Source organism: Vidua chalybeata, chromosome 32 (assembly GCF_026979565.1).
Source record: "Vidua chalybeata isolate OUT-0048 chromosome 32, bVidCha1 merged haplotype, whole genome shotgun sequence".
In the NCBI taxonomy this organism is placed as follows: Eukaryota; Metazoa; Chordata; class Aves; order Passeriformes; family Viduidae; genus Vidua; species Vidua chalybeata.
The window spans coordinates 1177988-1193904 of record NC_071561.1 but is presented as its reverse complement, the minus strand read 5'-3'; the positions used below and the strand labels follow the sequence as shown (position 1 = coordinate 1193904).

Here is a 15917-nt window from a genome sequence, read left to right as displayed (position 1 = left end):
AACCCGCCCCGGTAAGGCCCAGCGCTTCTCGCGGCCGCTCCGCCGCCGCCGCCCGTTCGCCGCCGCCGCTGCCGGCCCCGGGCCCGGTGCTGCCGCCGCCGCCGCGGCCTCTGCGCGCTCCGGGCCGCCCGGGAAAGTTTTATTCAAACGCGGAAACGGGGAGGGAGAGGGCGGGGCCCGGGCGCCATTTTGACCGCGTCGCGCCGCCATCTTGGGAAGGGCGAGGGCGCCATTTTGGGAAGGTCGGAACGCCCCTATTGGGTGTGCGGGGGCGGGGCCGCCATTTTGGGCGTGGCGCCGCCGGCGCCAGTTTGAGTGTGGTGGGTCCGGCCGCCATCTTGAGTGTGGCGAGCCTGCCGCCATTTTGGGAGTGGCGCGCACCAGCCACGCTTTTATTTCTTAAATTTTAGGATTTTTTTTTTTCGCGCTTTTTAACAATTTCCCCGCAAAACAAACGCCTTCCCCACCCTCTCGAACCAGAACACCCGAGAATTCACCCCGAAACCTCGCTGGCTTGGTGAAGGGGTGAGGTAGATGAGCGGAAAACACGACAAAATGACCCAAAAATGGGCTGAGGGAAGGGTACAGGAATGAGAGGGGTTTGTTGCACCAGTAAGACCAGTATGGGTGGGGGGGTGGGTCACCAGTAAACCCAGTACAGCCCACCTGCCTCCGCTGTGGTCACATGAGGAAGAATTCCACACCTGTGAGGGACTTTGGGTGAAAAACGGAAATTTTGGGGGCTCTGGAGTGTTTTGAGGGGAAAAAAAGGAATTTTTGGATAAATGAAAGGTTGGGCTTCAATCGTTTGTGTTTTAGGGCAAAACGAGGCCGTTTAGGGGCTAAAAATTTGGGTCGCTTTGTGTGGGGACAAAAAGAGTGGCAAGGCCCAAAAAAGGGATTTTTGTGTGAAATTAGGAGATTTTGGGGCTGAAAATTGGGATGATATCCTGAGGGGGAAGGGCAGGCCCTAAAAGAGATTTTTTGGGATGAAATTATGTGATTTGGGGTGCAAAAAGTGGGGCAATGTTGTGGGGGGGGTTAAAAAAAGGGGAGATAAGCCCAAAAAAGGGGTTTTGGGGTGAAACAAGGCAATTTTGGGGCTAACAAGTGGCATCACATTTGGGGGGGGGTGAAAAAGAGGGATGGAAAGGCCACAAAAAACGAGATTTTTGAGGTGATTTGGGGGCTAAAAAATGGGGTCACCTCATGCAGAGGGGAAAAGGCCCAAAAAGGGGATTTTGGGGTAGAATGAGGGATTTAGGGCAGAAAAATGAGGTGGGCAGGGCACAAAACCAGGGAATTTTGGGGTGAAATGAGGGGATTTTGGGCACCAGAAAGTGGGGTCACCTTGCAAAGGGGGAATGACCCAAAAACGGGGGGATTGGGATAAAACAGAGAGCTTTTGGGGCCAAAAAGGGGGGATTTGGGGTCAAAATTAGGTGGTTTTGGGACCAGAAATTGGGGGGGGGGGTGTTGAGTATCCTAAAAAGGGGATTTGGGGGTGAATTGAGGCCAAAAAGTGGGTTCAGCCCACAGGGGCAGCCAAAAAAAGGGGAATTTTAGGGCAAAACAAGGCAATTTTGGGGCCAGAAATAGGGATCACAGCACAGGACCCAAAAGAAGGGGAATTTTGAGGTGAAATGAGGTCATTTTAGGGCTGGAAATTTGGGGTCACCCAATGTGGGGGGGGTAAAACAAGGGGGTTTTTGGGTGAAACAAAGCAATTTGGGGGCTGAAAATTGGGGTTTTGACCCAAAATCAGGGGCGCTGGAGGGGTTCAGGTCCGGGGACCCCTCCTCACTCAGCCCCCGGGGGGAGGGGGCTGCCCCCCCCGCGCAGGACAGGTTTGGGGGGGGGCAGCTCCCCCCATTTTCGGGGGGTCCCACGAGTGCCACGCAGGGTGGAGACCCAGGAGGAGGTGGCCTGGGAAAGGGGAGGGGGGAAAAAGTGGTGTTCATGTTTTGGGGATCCCCCCCAGACCCCCAAAAAGGGGGTGAAGTGCACCCCCACCCCCCCAAACCCCCCAAAAATGAGTGTGGGGACCCCCCCAGACACCAAAAAAGGAAGCTCAGGGTCCTCCCCCAAGCCATGCCAGCCCCCCAAGATGCCCCCAGCCCCCCAGAATTGGGGTGAAGCTCCCAAAAAATGGGGTGCAGCCCCCCAATAGATCCCCTCATACCCCCCAAAAGGGGGTTCAGCTCCCTAAAAGCAATCCCAACCCCTCCCCAAAAAACCCTCTCAGCTTCCCACCCACCCCCAGACTCCCAAAAATGGCATGCAGGGCCCCTCTAGCCCCCCAAAATCCCCTGAGCACCCCCAAAATGGGATGCAGCCCCCCCCAGCCCCCCAATAACTATCTCAGGCCCCCAAAAAATCCCCCCAGACTCCCAAACCCCCCCCCCGACCGCTAAAAATGGGATACAGGGCCCCTCTAGTTCCCCCAAAAAGGGGTGTAGGCCTCCCAGCCCCCCCAAACAATCCCTCCAGCCCCCCAAAAGCCCCCCCAGCCCCCCCACCTGGGCCCTGGCCGTGTCCTGGACCCACTCGTCCACCAGCCGGTGCAGGTCGTCGGTGAAGAGCCCCTTTTTTGGGGGGGCCGGGGGAGTCGGGGAGGGGGCTGAGGCTTCTGTGGGTGGGGGAGGGGAGTTTGAAAAATGGGGGAGCGCCCCAGGGCCCACCTGCACCCCAAAACCCCTCCCTGCACTGCAAAACCTTTTTTTACCCCAAACCCTGCACCCCCAAAATCCCTCTCTGCACCCCAAAACTTCCCCTTTTTACCCCTAAACCTCCCCCTGCACCACAAAATCGCCCCTTCACACACAAAGTCCCCTCTTTGTACTACAAAATCTTCCCCTGTCCCCCAAAATCCCCTCCTTGCTCCCCAAAGTCCCCTTTGCACCCCAAACCCCTCTTACCCTCAACCTCCCGACACCCCAAACTCTTCATACCCCCAAAGCCCCTCCCCCTGCACCCCAAAACCTCCCCTTTTTACCCCAACCCCCTTCCCCCACCCCAAAACCTCCCCTTTTTACCCCAACTCCCTTCCCCCACCCCAAAATCCCCTGTCTCTCCAAATCCCCTCCCTGCCCCCCCAAAATCCCCCCCTTTCCCCCCAAACCTGTCAGGGCCACTCCCCGGCCCCTCCCTCGCGCCCGGGCCCCCCGAGGCCGCCGCGGGGACCCCCCGAGGCCGCGCTGGGGGGGGGTCCCGCCGCCCCCTCCCCATTTTGGGGGGTCCCCCCGGGCCTCTTTGAGGGTTCGGAGCCGCCGGTGCAGCTCCCGCAGCTCCCGGTCCTGCCGCGCCCGCAGCTCCAGAACCTCCTGGATGTGCCTGGGGGGGCCGGGGAGGGGGTCACAGGGGGTCCCCAAAACCATCCCGGGACCCCTAGAACCCTCCCAGGACCCCCAAAACCCCCCCGGGGTCCCAGTCCTGCCACACTCACAGCTCCAGCACCTCCTGGATATGCCCAGGTGGGGTCGAGGGGTGCCCCCAAACCTCTCCAAGCCCCCTTGGGACCCCCAAAACCTCCTCAGGACCCCCCAAACCCCCCCGAAGCCCCTCACTCACTTTTCCCGCAGCCGCCGCAGCTGTTCCCGCAGCGCCTCGTCCTCGGGCTCCGAGTCCCCATCGCTGCTCAGGGGGGTCTCGGGGGACCCCGGGGGGAGCAGGGGGGCCCCAGGGGGGTGTGGGGGTCCCCCCAGCCCCCCACTCTCGCTGCCCGAGCTGGGGCCCCCCCAGTCGCCCTCGGGGTCGGTGGGCTCAGGGGGTGGCTAGGGAGGGACAGGGGGAGAGAGGGGTGACAGGAGATGGGGGTGAAGAGGGGGGGGCTTAGGGGGATTTGTGGTCCGTGGGACAGATTTGGGGGTCTCTGGGATAGTTTTGGGGATCTCTGAGGCAGCTGAGGCAGTTTGGGGGGTCCCTTGGGACAGTCTGGGGGGTTCCCAGGACAGTTTTGGGGTCTCTGGGGTAGTTCTGAGGTCCCTGGGGCAGTCTGGGGATTCCTTGGGCCAGTTTGGGGCAGATTTGGGGTCTTTGGGGTGGTTTGGGGGTCCCTGGGATAACTCTGAGGTCTCTTGGGGTAGTTCTGAGGTCTCTGGGGCAGTTTTGGGGGGGTCCCTGTGGCAGTTTTAGGGTTCCTGGGGCACTTTGGGGTCCCCAACACCCACCTGGCAGTGCCCTTGCCTTGGGGGGTCCCCGAGTTCCTCTGGCTCCTCTGTGGGACAGGGAGGTCGGGGGGGGTCACAGGGGTAAATGGGGGTACAGGGGGATATGGGGGGGCACACAGGGGGTGTAAATGGAAGTACAGGGGGGGGCACATGCGGTGTAAATGGGGGGCACATGGGGGTACCATGGGGACGTACATGAAGGGCTATGAATGGGGGGCACAGATGGGGTTTAGGGGTACAGGGGGGGCACAGATGGGGTGTGGGGCTCCCCAGGGGTTTTGGGGTCCCCCCATACCTGTGTGGGGGTCCCCGCCCACGGAGGGGGGGCGCAGGCGCCGGGCCCAGCTCTTGATGCGGCGCCCCCAGCCCTTGCGGGGGCTGCGCAGGCGGGGGCACAGCCCCAGCGGGAACGAGGCACCCCCGGGCGGGGGGCGGGCGGGGGGCACGGCCTGCGGAACGGGAACGGGAACATGGGAATGAGATCGGGAATGTGGGAATGGGATCAGGAATGGGAACGGGAAAATGAGAATGGGATTGGGAATGGGAATATGGGAATGGGAACGGGATTGGGAACAGGAATATAGGGATGGGGATGGGATTGGGAATGAGAATGGGAATATGGGAACAGGAATGGGAATGGGAACAGGGATGGGACAGGGATACGAATGGGGTCAGGATTGAGGATGGAGATAGAATAGGAATGGGAACAGGGTGTCAGCACAGCCAGCATACACCGGGGTCAGCAGGGTCTTGGGGTTGAGGGTTTGGGGACACTGAGCTTTTGGGATTGGGGGGACACCAGGGCCTGGGGCTGAGGGGACACTGGGGGCTGGGAGCCTGGGATCATCAAGGTCTTGAGGGTTTGGGGGACAACAAGATTTTGAGGTTGAAAGGACATCAGGAGCCTGGGGGGTTGGGTTTAGGGGTCACTGGGGTCGTGGGATTGGGGGAACACCACAGGCTGGGGTTGAGAGGACACTGGGGCCTGGGGTCATCAATGTCTTGAGAGTTTGGGAGACATCAGGGTCTTGAGGTTAGGGATTTGGGGTCATCGGGCTCTTGGGATTTTGGGTTTGGGGGATACTGATATCTTGAAGTTAAAGGGACATCAGGAGCATGGGGGTTTGGGTTTAGGGTCATTGGGGTCTTGGAGTTGGGGGTCATCAAGGCCTTGGGGCTGAGGTTCTGGAGTCATTGGGGCATTGGGGTTTGAGGTTCAGGGACACCAAGGACTCAGGGTTTGGGGAACAGGGAGTTTGGGGTTGGGTACAGTCATTCCTGGTCTTTGGGGAAGACCGAGGTATTGGGGTTTGGGTTTGGGGGACACCAAAATTCTGGGGATGAGGACAGTGGCCTCTGGTCATGGGGGACACTGAGACCTTGGGGACTGGAGGACACCTGGGGCTCGGAGGTGTCCAGCTCTTGGGGTGGGGGACACTCACCTCTGGTCCCGGGGGTCCCTCCTGCCCCCAAGCACCGGTGACAAATGTCCCCAGTCCTTGGGGGTCACCTGGTGGCTCTTGGGACACATCTGGCTCTGGGGGGTCGGGTGGTTCCCTGGGTCCCTCCTGCTCGCATGGAGCAGTGACTGTCCCCTGCTCCTGGGGGACGCCCGGCTCTGCGTCCCCAGGGACGAGGGGCTCTCGGTGGCCATCGAGCTCCGGAGGTTTGGGGACAGCCATGTCCAGATGTCCAGAGCTGGGGACACTCAGCCCCAGGCCTTGGGGAGCCCCCAGATCTTGGGGTTCGGGGTTAATCCTCTCTGGTGCCGTGGGTTCAGCCACCTCCTGGGGACCGGTGACAGCTGTCCCCAAAGCCTGGGGGACACCCAGCTCCTCCGGTTTGGGGACAGCCGACCCCTGGCCCTGGGGGATATCCAGGTCCTGGGCTTTGGGGACCCCCGTCTCCGGCGCCCCCGGCCCGTCCTGCTCCAACGCTCCGCTCTTGTTTGTCCCCTGTCCTTGGGAACCCCCCTGGGATGTCCCCAGGGCTCTCCGGGTGGGTGGGGGTCCCCCGGGGCCTGTGGAGATGGGACACCCCCATCAGGGATGGGGGGAAGAGGTGACACCCCCCAGCCATGGCGGGGTGGCAGGTCCGTGTCCCCTCCCAGCCCCTGGGGACGCACCGGTGGCCTCGCGGTTCCGGATGGTTTGGTTGATGCAGAACCTCCAGCGCCCCACGGGCGATGACTGAGGGGGGCCTTCCCCTGGGGGGGGGGCAAGGGGTCAGCGGGTGGGGGGCGACTCCAGCCCCCTCCCCTCCTCCACTACTCACCACCCGCTGGCGGCTCCAGGGGTCCCACCTGGGGGAAGACACATTTGGGGGGTCAGCAGGGGGTCTGGGTGGGGGGAGGGGTGAGGTGGGGGCAGGGGCAGGGGCAGCACCTGGGGGTCCGGGGCAGGGGTCCCGAGGATCCCCCGTGCCTGCGCCACGATGGCCTTGAGCTCCTCCACGAACTTGTCCCGCTCCCCCTCCAGGACAAAGTTGTCCTCGACCTGCGGGGGGGACACGGGTTGGGGGGTTGGGGGGTGGGGACAGAGACTGGGGAAGGGGACATGGACTGGGGACATGGGGACACAGAGTGGGGAGGGGGACACGGATTGAGGGGGGACACGGATTGGGGAGGGGGACACAGACTGGGGAAGAGGACATGGGTTGGGGGAGGCACAGATTGAGGGAGGGGGACATGGACTGGGAAGGGGGACGTGGACTGGAGGCAAGGGACTTGCATCAGAGGTGGACATAGGCTGGGGAAGGGGACAGGGGACAGAGATTGGGGAAGGGGACACGGGGACAGCTCGGGGCTTGGGGGTCACCATGTAGCAGGCGATGTCCTCGGGCGCGTCCCCGTCCACATCAAACCTGAAGGTGACCATCTTGCTGTCGTGGGTCTCCAGCTGGCACTCCACCGTGTTGTCCCCAGCTGAGGACACCTGGGGGGTGGTGACACTCTGTGACCATGCTGGGATGTCCCCACGCAGCCCCCCACAGCCCCCAGCCCCGCCCTGACCTGCAGCACGGTGAGCTGGAAGCGGGCGGGGCGCTGGCACGACGCACGGCGCTGCCGGGCACGTGGCCCAGGGACATCGGGGACATCGGGGACACGCAGCAGGGACGCGGCCTCGGCGGGCACCGAGGGGTCCTCGGGGCCAGGGAGCACTGGGGGTTGTGGCATTGGGGACAGTGGTGGCATCTCTGGGGCCAGTGGCATCCCCATGGCTGGTGGCATCATGGATAGCGGTGGCATCTCTAGAGCTTGTGGCATCCCCATGGCTGGTGGCATCATGGATGGTGGTGGCATCTCTGGAGCTTGTGGCATCCCCATGGCTGGTGGCATCATGGATGGTGGTGGCATCTCTGGAGCTTGTGACATCCCCGGGGCTGGTGGCAGCACAGATGGAGGTGGCACCCCTGGGGTTGGTGGCATCACAGATGAAGTTGGCATCCCTTGGGCTGGTGGCATCATGGGTGGAGCTGGCATCCCTTGTGCTGGTGGCATCCCTTGTGCTGGTGGCATCACCATGGCTGGTGGCACCATAGATGGTGGTGGCACCATAGATGGTGGTGGCATCTCTGAGGCTGGTGGCATCATGGATGATGGTGGCATCTCTTGGGCAGGTGGCACCCCTGGGGCTGGTGACACCCCCATGACTGGTGGCATCACAGATGGAGGTGGCATCCCTTGTGCTGGTGGCATCATGGATGGAGTTGGCATCTCCGGGGCCGATGACATCCCCATGACTGATGTCATGATGGACAGCGGTGGAACCCCCAGAGCTGGTGACATCCCCACCACTGGTGGCATCCCTGGAGCTGGTGACATCCCCGGCACCAGCTGCGGCTGCATGGCAGGGACTGGCTGTGGTGGCATCCCCTGGGCTGGTGGCATCCCCTGGGCTAGGGGCATTCCCTGGGCTGGTGGCATTCCTGGACCTGGCATCCCAAGGCCTGGCTGCAGCTGCACCATGGGGACCAACTGTGGTGGCACCCCAGCTGGGGGTGGCACCCCTTGGGCTGGTGTCACCCCAGGCACTGATGCCATCCCCTGGGCTGGTGTAACCCCCGGAGCTGGTGGCATTCCGACTGGAGGTGGCACCCCCAGAGCTGGTGTCCCCCCTGAGGCTGGTGGCACTCCAGTAGGAGGTGGCACTCCTTGTGCTGGTGACACTCCAGGAGCCACTGTCACCCCCGCAGCTGGCAGTGCCACCCCTGCTGCCACTCTTGGTGCCATCCCCGGCCCTGGTGCCCCAGGTGCCACCTGTGGCTGTGCCCCCACTGTCACCGACCCCCCGCCACAGCCACAGGGGTCCCTCTCCGGCCCAGGTGGCTCCATGGTGGCTCCTCCAGTGCCATCCTCTGCTGTCCCCTCGGTCCCCTGTGTCACCTGCAGGACACGAGGCAGTGCCAGGGGGGTCTGGACCCCCCCCCAGGACCCCCCAGTGTGATGGGCACTTACCAGTGGTGGCACAGGGGGGGACACCCCATCCTGGGGTCCCTGTGGGTACCCCCAGAGCTGCTCAGGTGCCCCGGTGACACCGCAGGGACCGGGGACATCTGCGGGGGGGGCGTTGTCCAGGAGCCCCTCAGCTGTGGGGAGGGAGCAAGGTGGGGGGGGTCACTGCTGGGGGGTCTCACTGGGGGCAAGGGGCACTTTGGGGGGCTGAGGGCAGTTTGGGGGGACAAGGGGGGCAGTTTTGAGGGGCTGGGGGAAGCCCAGGGGTAACATCAGGTGGTAGAAGGGCAGTTTTGGGGGGTCAGGGGCAGTTTTGGGGGCACTGGGGACAGTTTGGAGGGGCTGGAAGAAGCCCAGGAGTCTGGGGGCAGTTTTGAGGGTCTGGGGACAGTTCTGGTTGTCCAGGGGCAGTTTTGGGGGCAGTTTTAGGGTGCAGTTTGAGGATCTGGGGGCAGTTCTGGGTGTCCAGGGGCAGTTTTGGGGGCACTGGGGGCAGTTTTAGGGCACAGTTTGAGGGTCTGGGGGCAGTTCTGGGTGTCCAGGGGCAGTTTTGGGGCACAGTTTGAGGGTCTGGGGGCAGTTCTGGGTGTCCAGGGGCAGTTTTGGGGTCTCACCAGGGCAGGGCGGGGGCTGCTCCCGCAGCAGCTGCTGCCGCACGTGCTGATCGACCTCGGTGTCCTCGCTCTCGGGGCCCCCCCGGCTCTCGGGGCCCCCCCGGCCCTCTGCCTGCTTCTTCTCCCGCGTCTTCCTCACCAGCGCCAGCCGGTCCCGGATGGATTTGGCCACGGCCTTGGAGTCGCTCTCGTGGAAGAACCCGGATTTCACCTGAGGAGGGGGATTTGGGGTGTCCAGGGGAGCAGCGAGAGCTGGGGGGGCTCGGGGTTGGTTCCAGAGGGAATTTTGGGGGGTGTTGGTTTTAGGAGAGGTTCAAGGTGAGGTTCAGGGATTCATTTTGGAGTGTCATTGGTTTGGGGAGAGGTGCAGGGATGAATTTTTGGGGTGTCAGTTTTGGGAGAGGTTCAAGGTGAGGTTTAGGGATCAGTTTTGGGGGAGAGGTTCCAGATGAGGTTAAAGGATGAGATTTGGGGCTTTTTTGGTTTTGGGAGAGGTTCAAGCTGAGGTTGATAGATTAATTTTGGGGTGACTTTTGTTCTGGAAGGGGCTCAAGAAGAGTTGGAGGGACCAGCTGTTGGGTTCCTGGGTGGATTTTGGGATGTCACTGCCCTTGGGGGTGTTCTAGATGAGCTTGAGCCACAATTTTGGAGGTTCATTGCGTTTCAGGAGAATCAAGACCAATTTGGGCCCAACCCTGAGGAGTTTTGGGGTCACTCCCTCACCATCTCATAGGCCACCTCCTCGGGGACATCGGCCTCCAGGTTGAAGCTGAACTCTATGGCCTCGTTGTCCTTGTGCTTGCCCTTGAGCTTTTTGGGGTCCTCCACCCAGAGCCGCAGCGCCAGCGCCGGGTCCAGCCCCGCGTCGTCCTCGGCCAGCTCCACGCGCAGCCCCGTGTCCTCGGCGAAGAACGCGTGGTCCAGCAGGTCCCGGATGGACAGCCTGGCGTGGGGGGTAGGGAGCGTGGTCAGTGTGGTCAGTCCTGGGGGGCCAAAGGGGTCCCAGACCACCATCCCACCCACCTCTCGGCCTTGTTCTGCCGGATGCAGCCCTCGATGATCTCCTTCACCTCAGGGTCCGTCACCTTGTGGAAACTCGCCGGCTTGATGCCCTGTGGGGGGACACGGTGACTTGGGGGGCTCTGAGGGGGGTTTGGAGGGCTCTGGGGAGGTTTGGGGGTCTCAGGGGCTGGTGGGACACCCACGCTGGTGACTTTGCGGTAGATCTGGGCGGCGTTCTGGCACTCGGAGTAGGGGTACTCGGACGTGCCCATCTCCAGCATGCACATCCCGAAGGCGTAGACGTCCACGGACTCGTCGTAGCGCTCCTCGTACATCTCGGGGGCCATGAACTCGGGGGTCCCTGTGGGGCGGGCGGTCAGGGGGGGCCCTCAGGGGCGTCCCCGAGGTCCCCGCGGCGCTCACCGATGACGCTCTTGGCGAAGGACGTGCGCATGAGCGTGGCCAGCCCCAGGTCGCCGATCTTGACGGAGCCGGTGGGGCCGGTGATGAAGATGTTGTCGCACTTGAGGTCGCGGTGGATGATGGGCGGCGTCCTCGTGTGCAGGAACTGCAGCCCCTTCAGGATCTGCCGGCACCAGCTCCGCAGCACCTTCGGCTTCATCACCTTGAACCTCTTGAGGTACCTGTGGGGTCCCGTCAGCCGTGCCCAGACCCTCCCCCAGCATTCTCTCACGGCCCCCAACTCACGTCTTGAGGGTGCCCGAGGTCATGAGCTCGGTGACGAGGACGATGCACTTCTTGCCGCGGAGTGAGGACTCCCAGGAGTCGTAGAAGCGGACGATGTTGGGGTGCTGCAGCCCCTTGAGCATCTCGGCCTCCTCCTTGAAGCGCTGCTGCTCCGCCTTGGTCAGCTTGCGGTCCTGGGGGGGCACAGACACACCCCAAAGTTCGGCAGCGGCGTTGGCTCCGGGTTCCAGGGTCAGCGTTAGCAACCCCCAGCCCCAGCATCGTCATCATCATGTTCATCATCATTTTCCAGCCCCAGGTTCATCATCATCATTATCATCATCATCCTGCCTAAACCTCAGGGTCATCAACAACACCATCATCATCATCCTCCAACTCCAGTATCATCATCATCATCACCATCATCCCCAAATTCTAGGGTTGTTGTCATCATCATCATCATCATCCCCAAACTCCAGAGTTGTTGTCATCATCATCCCCAAATTCTAGGGTTGTTGTCATCATCATCATCATCCCCAAGTTCCAGGGTCATCATCAACATCACCATCATCCCCAAACTCCAGGGTTGTTGTCATCATCATCATCATTATTCCCCAACCCCAGTACCACCATCATCCCTAAACCTCAGGATCATTGCCAGCATCATCATCATCATCATCCCCCAACTTCAGGGTCACCATCCTAACCCCCCAACTCCATCATCATCATCCTCATCCCCAGTTGCAGGGGGTAACAAAGCACTTTGGGGGGCAAGTGGCTCAATTTGGGGGGAATTGGTGGGATTTGGGGTGGCTGTGGGGGGCAGAGATGGGAGGGGGGTCAACTGTAGGGGTCATGGTGAATTTGGGGTCTCAATTTGAAGGGCCAAATTGGATGGATTTTGGAGATCACCGATATCAGAAGAGCCTCGAGACGAGTTTGAGGAACCAATCACAGTTTGAAAGGGCTTCAACATCAATTTGAGGGGCCAGTCAAGGGGTTCATGTTGAATTTTGGGGTGTCTGAGTTTGGGAGGGGTTCAAGGTGAGCTCAAAGGACCAACTGTGGGATTCAAGGGTGGCTTTTGGAGATCACTGATATCAGAAGAGCCTCAAGCTGAGTTTGAGGAGCCACTTGTGGCTTTGGAAGAAGTTCAACGCCAACTTGAGAAGCCAATCAGGTGCTTCATGACGAATTTTGGGGTGTCCTCATCTTCCAAAGAGCCTCAAACCCCCCCAATAACCCACCACACATCCTCCCCATCCGATGACCCTAAAGAAGCCAAATTTCACCTCCCACCCACCAACTCACGACCCCCAGCCCCCCCAAAACTCACCCCCCCGCCCCCCCCCGGGCTCGGGGCTCACCTGCAGCTCACACCAGGCCACCTCCACCCAGGTGTCGGTGTCGAATCCCTTGAAGACCGTCTTGAAGGCGCCGCGCCCCAGCTCGATGTCGAACTTGAGGAAGCGGCCACCGGGCGAGGTGGCCACGGCCTTCATCTCCGCCTCCTCCTCGCCCTCCTCGCCCCCCGCGAGCCGGGGGTCGCCCCGCGGGCCGGGGTCGCCGCCGCGCTCGCCCCGCTCCTCCTCCTCCAGCACCTCCACGCTCTTGCGGAAGAAGCGTTTTGGGGGGGCGGGGGGGGACGCGGGAGTTTTGGGGTCCCCCAGATCGGCGGCCATGGTTGTCCCCAGTCTCCCCCCCCCCCCCCCCCCCCCAAAATTTTAAGGGTGTGACCCCCCCCCCCCCGCCGCCCCCTCGCCAGCCCCAGCTGCCCCTATGGATGGCAGGGGGAGGGGGCCGCGTGTCCGGGGGTGGTTTAGGGGGTCGGGGGGGGGGGGGTCACCTCGATTTTAGGGTATCCCCCCCCTCGGGTGGCACCGGCGGTGGCCGCGTCACCCCCTCCCCTGCGGGGGGGGAACCTGCGGGGGAGACAAAGAGGCTTCGGTGGGGCGGGGGGGGCAATCGGGGGGTGGGAGGGTGTAATTAATAAGGGCAGCGGGGTTAATTGGGGGGGTCCCCGAAATCTGGGGGGGGTGGAAGCATCCCCCCAGCCCCCCCCCCCCGCACAGCGGCTGCTCTTCCTGCGGAGGAAGGACTTCCGGGGGCAGCCCCCCCCCCAAAAGGATGCTACAGGTACGCCCGCCCCCAAGGATGCCATAAGTACCCTCGGGATGCCCTCGGGTGCTATGGGGACCCCCCAAGGATGCTATAGGGACCCCCCAAGGATGCTATAGGTACCCTCAGGCCCCCCGGGTGGCACAGGTACCCCCCCCCCCCAGGATGCCACAGGTACCTCAGCCTCCCCCCCGCGCTCTGGGGCCCCCTATATATCCTATAGGAGCGCGGTGTGCCCAGTTCTGACCCCTATGGCCGCCTTGGGCCACCCTAGCCCACCCCTTATAGCCCCCCCCAGTTCCTGTGTGTCCCCTATAGCCCCCCCATAGAGCCCCCCAGCTCCTAAAGCCCCATAGCCGCCCACTGAGCCCCCCAGCCCCTACAGCCCCTGTGCCCCCCATACCCCATAGAGCCCCCAGCCCCTAAAGCCCCCCTACGCTATAAAGCCCCCCAGCTTCTAAAGCCCCCCTACCCCATAGAGCCCCCCAGCCCCTAAAGCCCCCCTAGAGCTTCTCCACATCCCTCCAGCCCCTGTGTGCCCCCCACCCCCTATAGTGCCCCCATATCCCCCCTGTGCCCCTATATCCCCCCTGTGCCCCATATCCCCCCTGTGCCCCATATCCCCCACAGCCCCCCACCCTCTCACCCGCGTCACGTGACCACCGCCGCGCGGGGGCTGTCGGGAGCTGTAGTCCCGTTCTGCCTCTGAGGCCACGCCCCTCAATACCACGCCCATGCTCTGCCGCGCCCCCCCTCGCCACGCCCCCACGCGTCCATCGGTGATTCGGGGATCGCTCCGTGCCTCGCTCGCTCGCGGATTCGGCGCTCGGCCGCGCGGCCTGCGGAGCGCCGTCATGGCGGCCCCCGGGGTGGAGGCGCGGGCGCTGTTCGCGGAGGGGGTGCGGGCCGTGCTGGGGGGGTGGGCGGCGCTGCAGGTGAGGGGGACACCGGGGGATACCTGGGGACACCTTTCGGGGGACACTGGAGAATCTGCGAGCTGTGCTGGGGGGGTGGGCGGCGCTGCAGATGATGGGGGGACAGCATGAGGGGGCTCCGGGGGGCACTTGGGGACACACAGGGGGCACCCCGGGGCCAGCGCCGGCTGTCCCCATGTCCCCCCCGGGCTGTCCCCGCAGCTGGCGGTGGCGCAGGGCTTCGGCGGGCCGCAGGGCCCCGAAAAGGCCGCGTGGCTCAGCTCGGCGCTGCTCGACTTCTTCACGCAGAACGGTGCGTGCTGCCCCTCCCCCACCCCGGGGGGAGGGAGGGTCGGGGGGGGGGAGGGGCAGAGGTGACACCCCCCCCCATCCCCCCCCCCCTCCCCCAGCTGACCTGGAGCAGGAGGAGGTGGAGGATTTCCTGGCCGAGGTGATGGACAACGAGTTCGACACGGTGGTGGAGGACGGCAGCCTGCAGCAGGTGGGCTCCCAGTACGGACCAGTACGGACCAGTATGGAGCAGTGTGCTCCCAGCAGCTGGCCAGCCTCCCCCAGGCACTCCCAGTACAAACCAGTTTGTCCTCGGGCTGCTCTCAGCATCTTTTAGTGGCCTTTGTCCCTTCCTGGTACCCTTGGTGCCTTCCCAGGTGCTCCCAGTATAAACCAGTATGGACAGGGATGTTCCCAGTAGCCACTCCCAGTTCATCCCATTCCATCCCCAGACTGTCACTTCCATCCTTCAGTGCTCCCAGAGCCTCCCAGTATGGACCAGTTTATTTTTAGTGCTCTTTTGCTTCCTCCCAGTCCATCCCAGTCCCACACATGGGACCCCCATCGCCCCTCAGCACCCCCAGACCCATCCCAGTCCCCTCCCCAGTGGTTCCCAGTCCATCCCAGTCCCCTCCCCAGTGGTTCCCAGTCCATCCCAGTGTCCCCCGTGCAGGTGAGCCGGGAGCTGGTGACCCTTTTTGCCCGGGCGCGGGGGGGGGACGTGGGGGGGGTGGGGGCGGCCCTGGGGGCTCTGGCCCGCCGTGGCCCCGCCCTGGCCGCGGCCCTGGCCACCGCCCGCCCGGGGGGAGACCCCCAGAGCCCCCCCGGGACCCCCCCCACAGCCCCCCAGAGCCCCCCGGAGCGAGAGGAGGAGGAGAGCGGCGAGGAAGAGGAGGAGGTGAGGGGGGTGATGTCACTGGGATGACATCATTGGGAGCCAATTGGTTTGGGAGGGTGCTGATGATGTCATCAGAGGGGGTGGGGATGTGGTGATGACATCATGGGGTGTAACTGAGGGGGGTATTGATGATGTCATCAGATTGGGGGGTGGTGGCTCCCAAGGACCCGCAAGTGAGGAGGGCCCGGGGGGTGATGATGTCATTCCTGATGATGTCATTCAGTCCTGATGATGTCATCAAATGGGGGGAAACAGGGAGAAGCTGGAATGGAGGTGGAGCAGTGATGGTGTCAGCAAATTTAGGGAGAGGGACCGCCAGGATCCCTGTGACGGCAGGGGACGGGCACTGATGATGTCACCAAGGGGGGGGTGACACTGATGACGTCATTGTCCCCCCCAGGCCATGGAGTGCGGGACACCCCCGCCCCCCTCGGACGGCTGGACCGTGGTGCAGCGGCGGCGGCGGCGATGATGGGGGGAGGGGTGTCCTGTGTGTCCCCCCCCAGCTTGGGGGGCACCCCTCCCCCACCCTGCTCCCCAAAGTGGGGGGGAATAAAGGCCCCTCCCCCCATGGGGGTGCGGGAAGAGGAGTCGTGTGATTATTGGAGGGAGAGGCCGCTTAGAGAGCCCCTGGCCCCACTGGGGATCCCTCTGCGGGCCCCACTGCGACCCCAGCGATCCCTCCCAGTATAGCCCAGTCCCTCCCAGTATAACCCAGTCCCTCCCAGTATAACCCAGAGCCCCGCCCCTCGCCCAGCCCCGCCCATCATG

At 63.2% G+C, this 15917-nt stretch overlaps 2 protein-coding genes across 7 annotated transcripts; one reads left to right on the top strand and one right to left on the bottom strand.

Annotated features, from left to right (window-relative positions):
• Window positions 1–358: 358 nt before the first annotated feature.
• WNK3 (WNK lysine deficient protein kinase 3) lies at window positions 359–13740 on the bottom strand. 2 transcript variants are annotated; one of them, XM_053968149.1, is made up of 20 exons: window positions 13690–13740; window positions 12293–12847; window positions 10947–11119; window positions 10662–10882; window positions 10442–10599; window positions 10260–10348; window positions 9960–10179; window positions 9237–9447; window positions 7180–8756; window positions 6986–7102; window positions 6554–6664; window positions 6444–6471; window positions 6295–6375; window positions 5612–6189; window positions 4465–4618; window positions 4170–4216; window positions 3571–3773; window positions 3122–3333; window positions 2520–2629; window positions 359–1926 (listed from the first exon to the last, which is right to left on the bottom strand). In XM_053968149.1, the coding sequence occupies exons 2-20, from the start codon at window positions 12605–12607 to the stop codon at window positions 1801–1803; spliced, it is 4731 nt and encodes a 1576-aa protein (XP_053824124.1). In that variant the 5' UTR covers window positions 12608–12847; window positions 13690–13740; the 3' UTR covers window positions 359–1800. The 2 variants fall into 2 exon arrangements, with proteins under 2 accessions (XP_053824124.1, XP_053824125.1); XM_053968150.1 differs by lacking the exon at window positions 13690–13740 and having other exon boundaries at window positions 7180–8553; window positions 8626–8756; window positions 12293–12901.
• TSR2 (TSR2 ribosome maturation factor) lies at window positions 12970–15733 on the top strand. 5 transcript variants are annotated; one of them, XM_053968153.1, is made up of 5 exons: window positions 12970–13061; window positions 14180–14270; window positions 14368–14459; window positions 14922–15146; window positions 15547–15733. In XM_053968153.1, exons 1-5 carry the CDS (start codon window positions 13053–13055, stop codon window positions 15616–15618), a joined length of 489 nt encoding a protein of 162 aa, XP_053824128.1. In that variant the 5' UTR covers window positions 12970–13052; the 3' UTR covers window positions 15619–15733. The 5 variants fall into 5 exon arrangements, with proteins under 5 accessions (XP_053824128.1, XP_053824130.1, XP_053824131.1 ...); XM_053968155.1 differs by lacking the exon at window positions 12970–13061 and adding an exon at window positions 13194–13217; XM_053968152.1 differs by lacking the exon at window positions 12970–13061 and adding an exon at window positions 13765–13942.
• The last annotated feature ends 184 nt before the right edge of the window (window positions 15734–15917 follow it).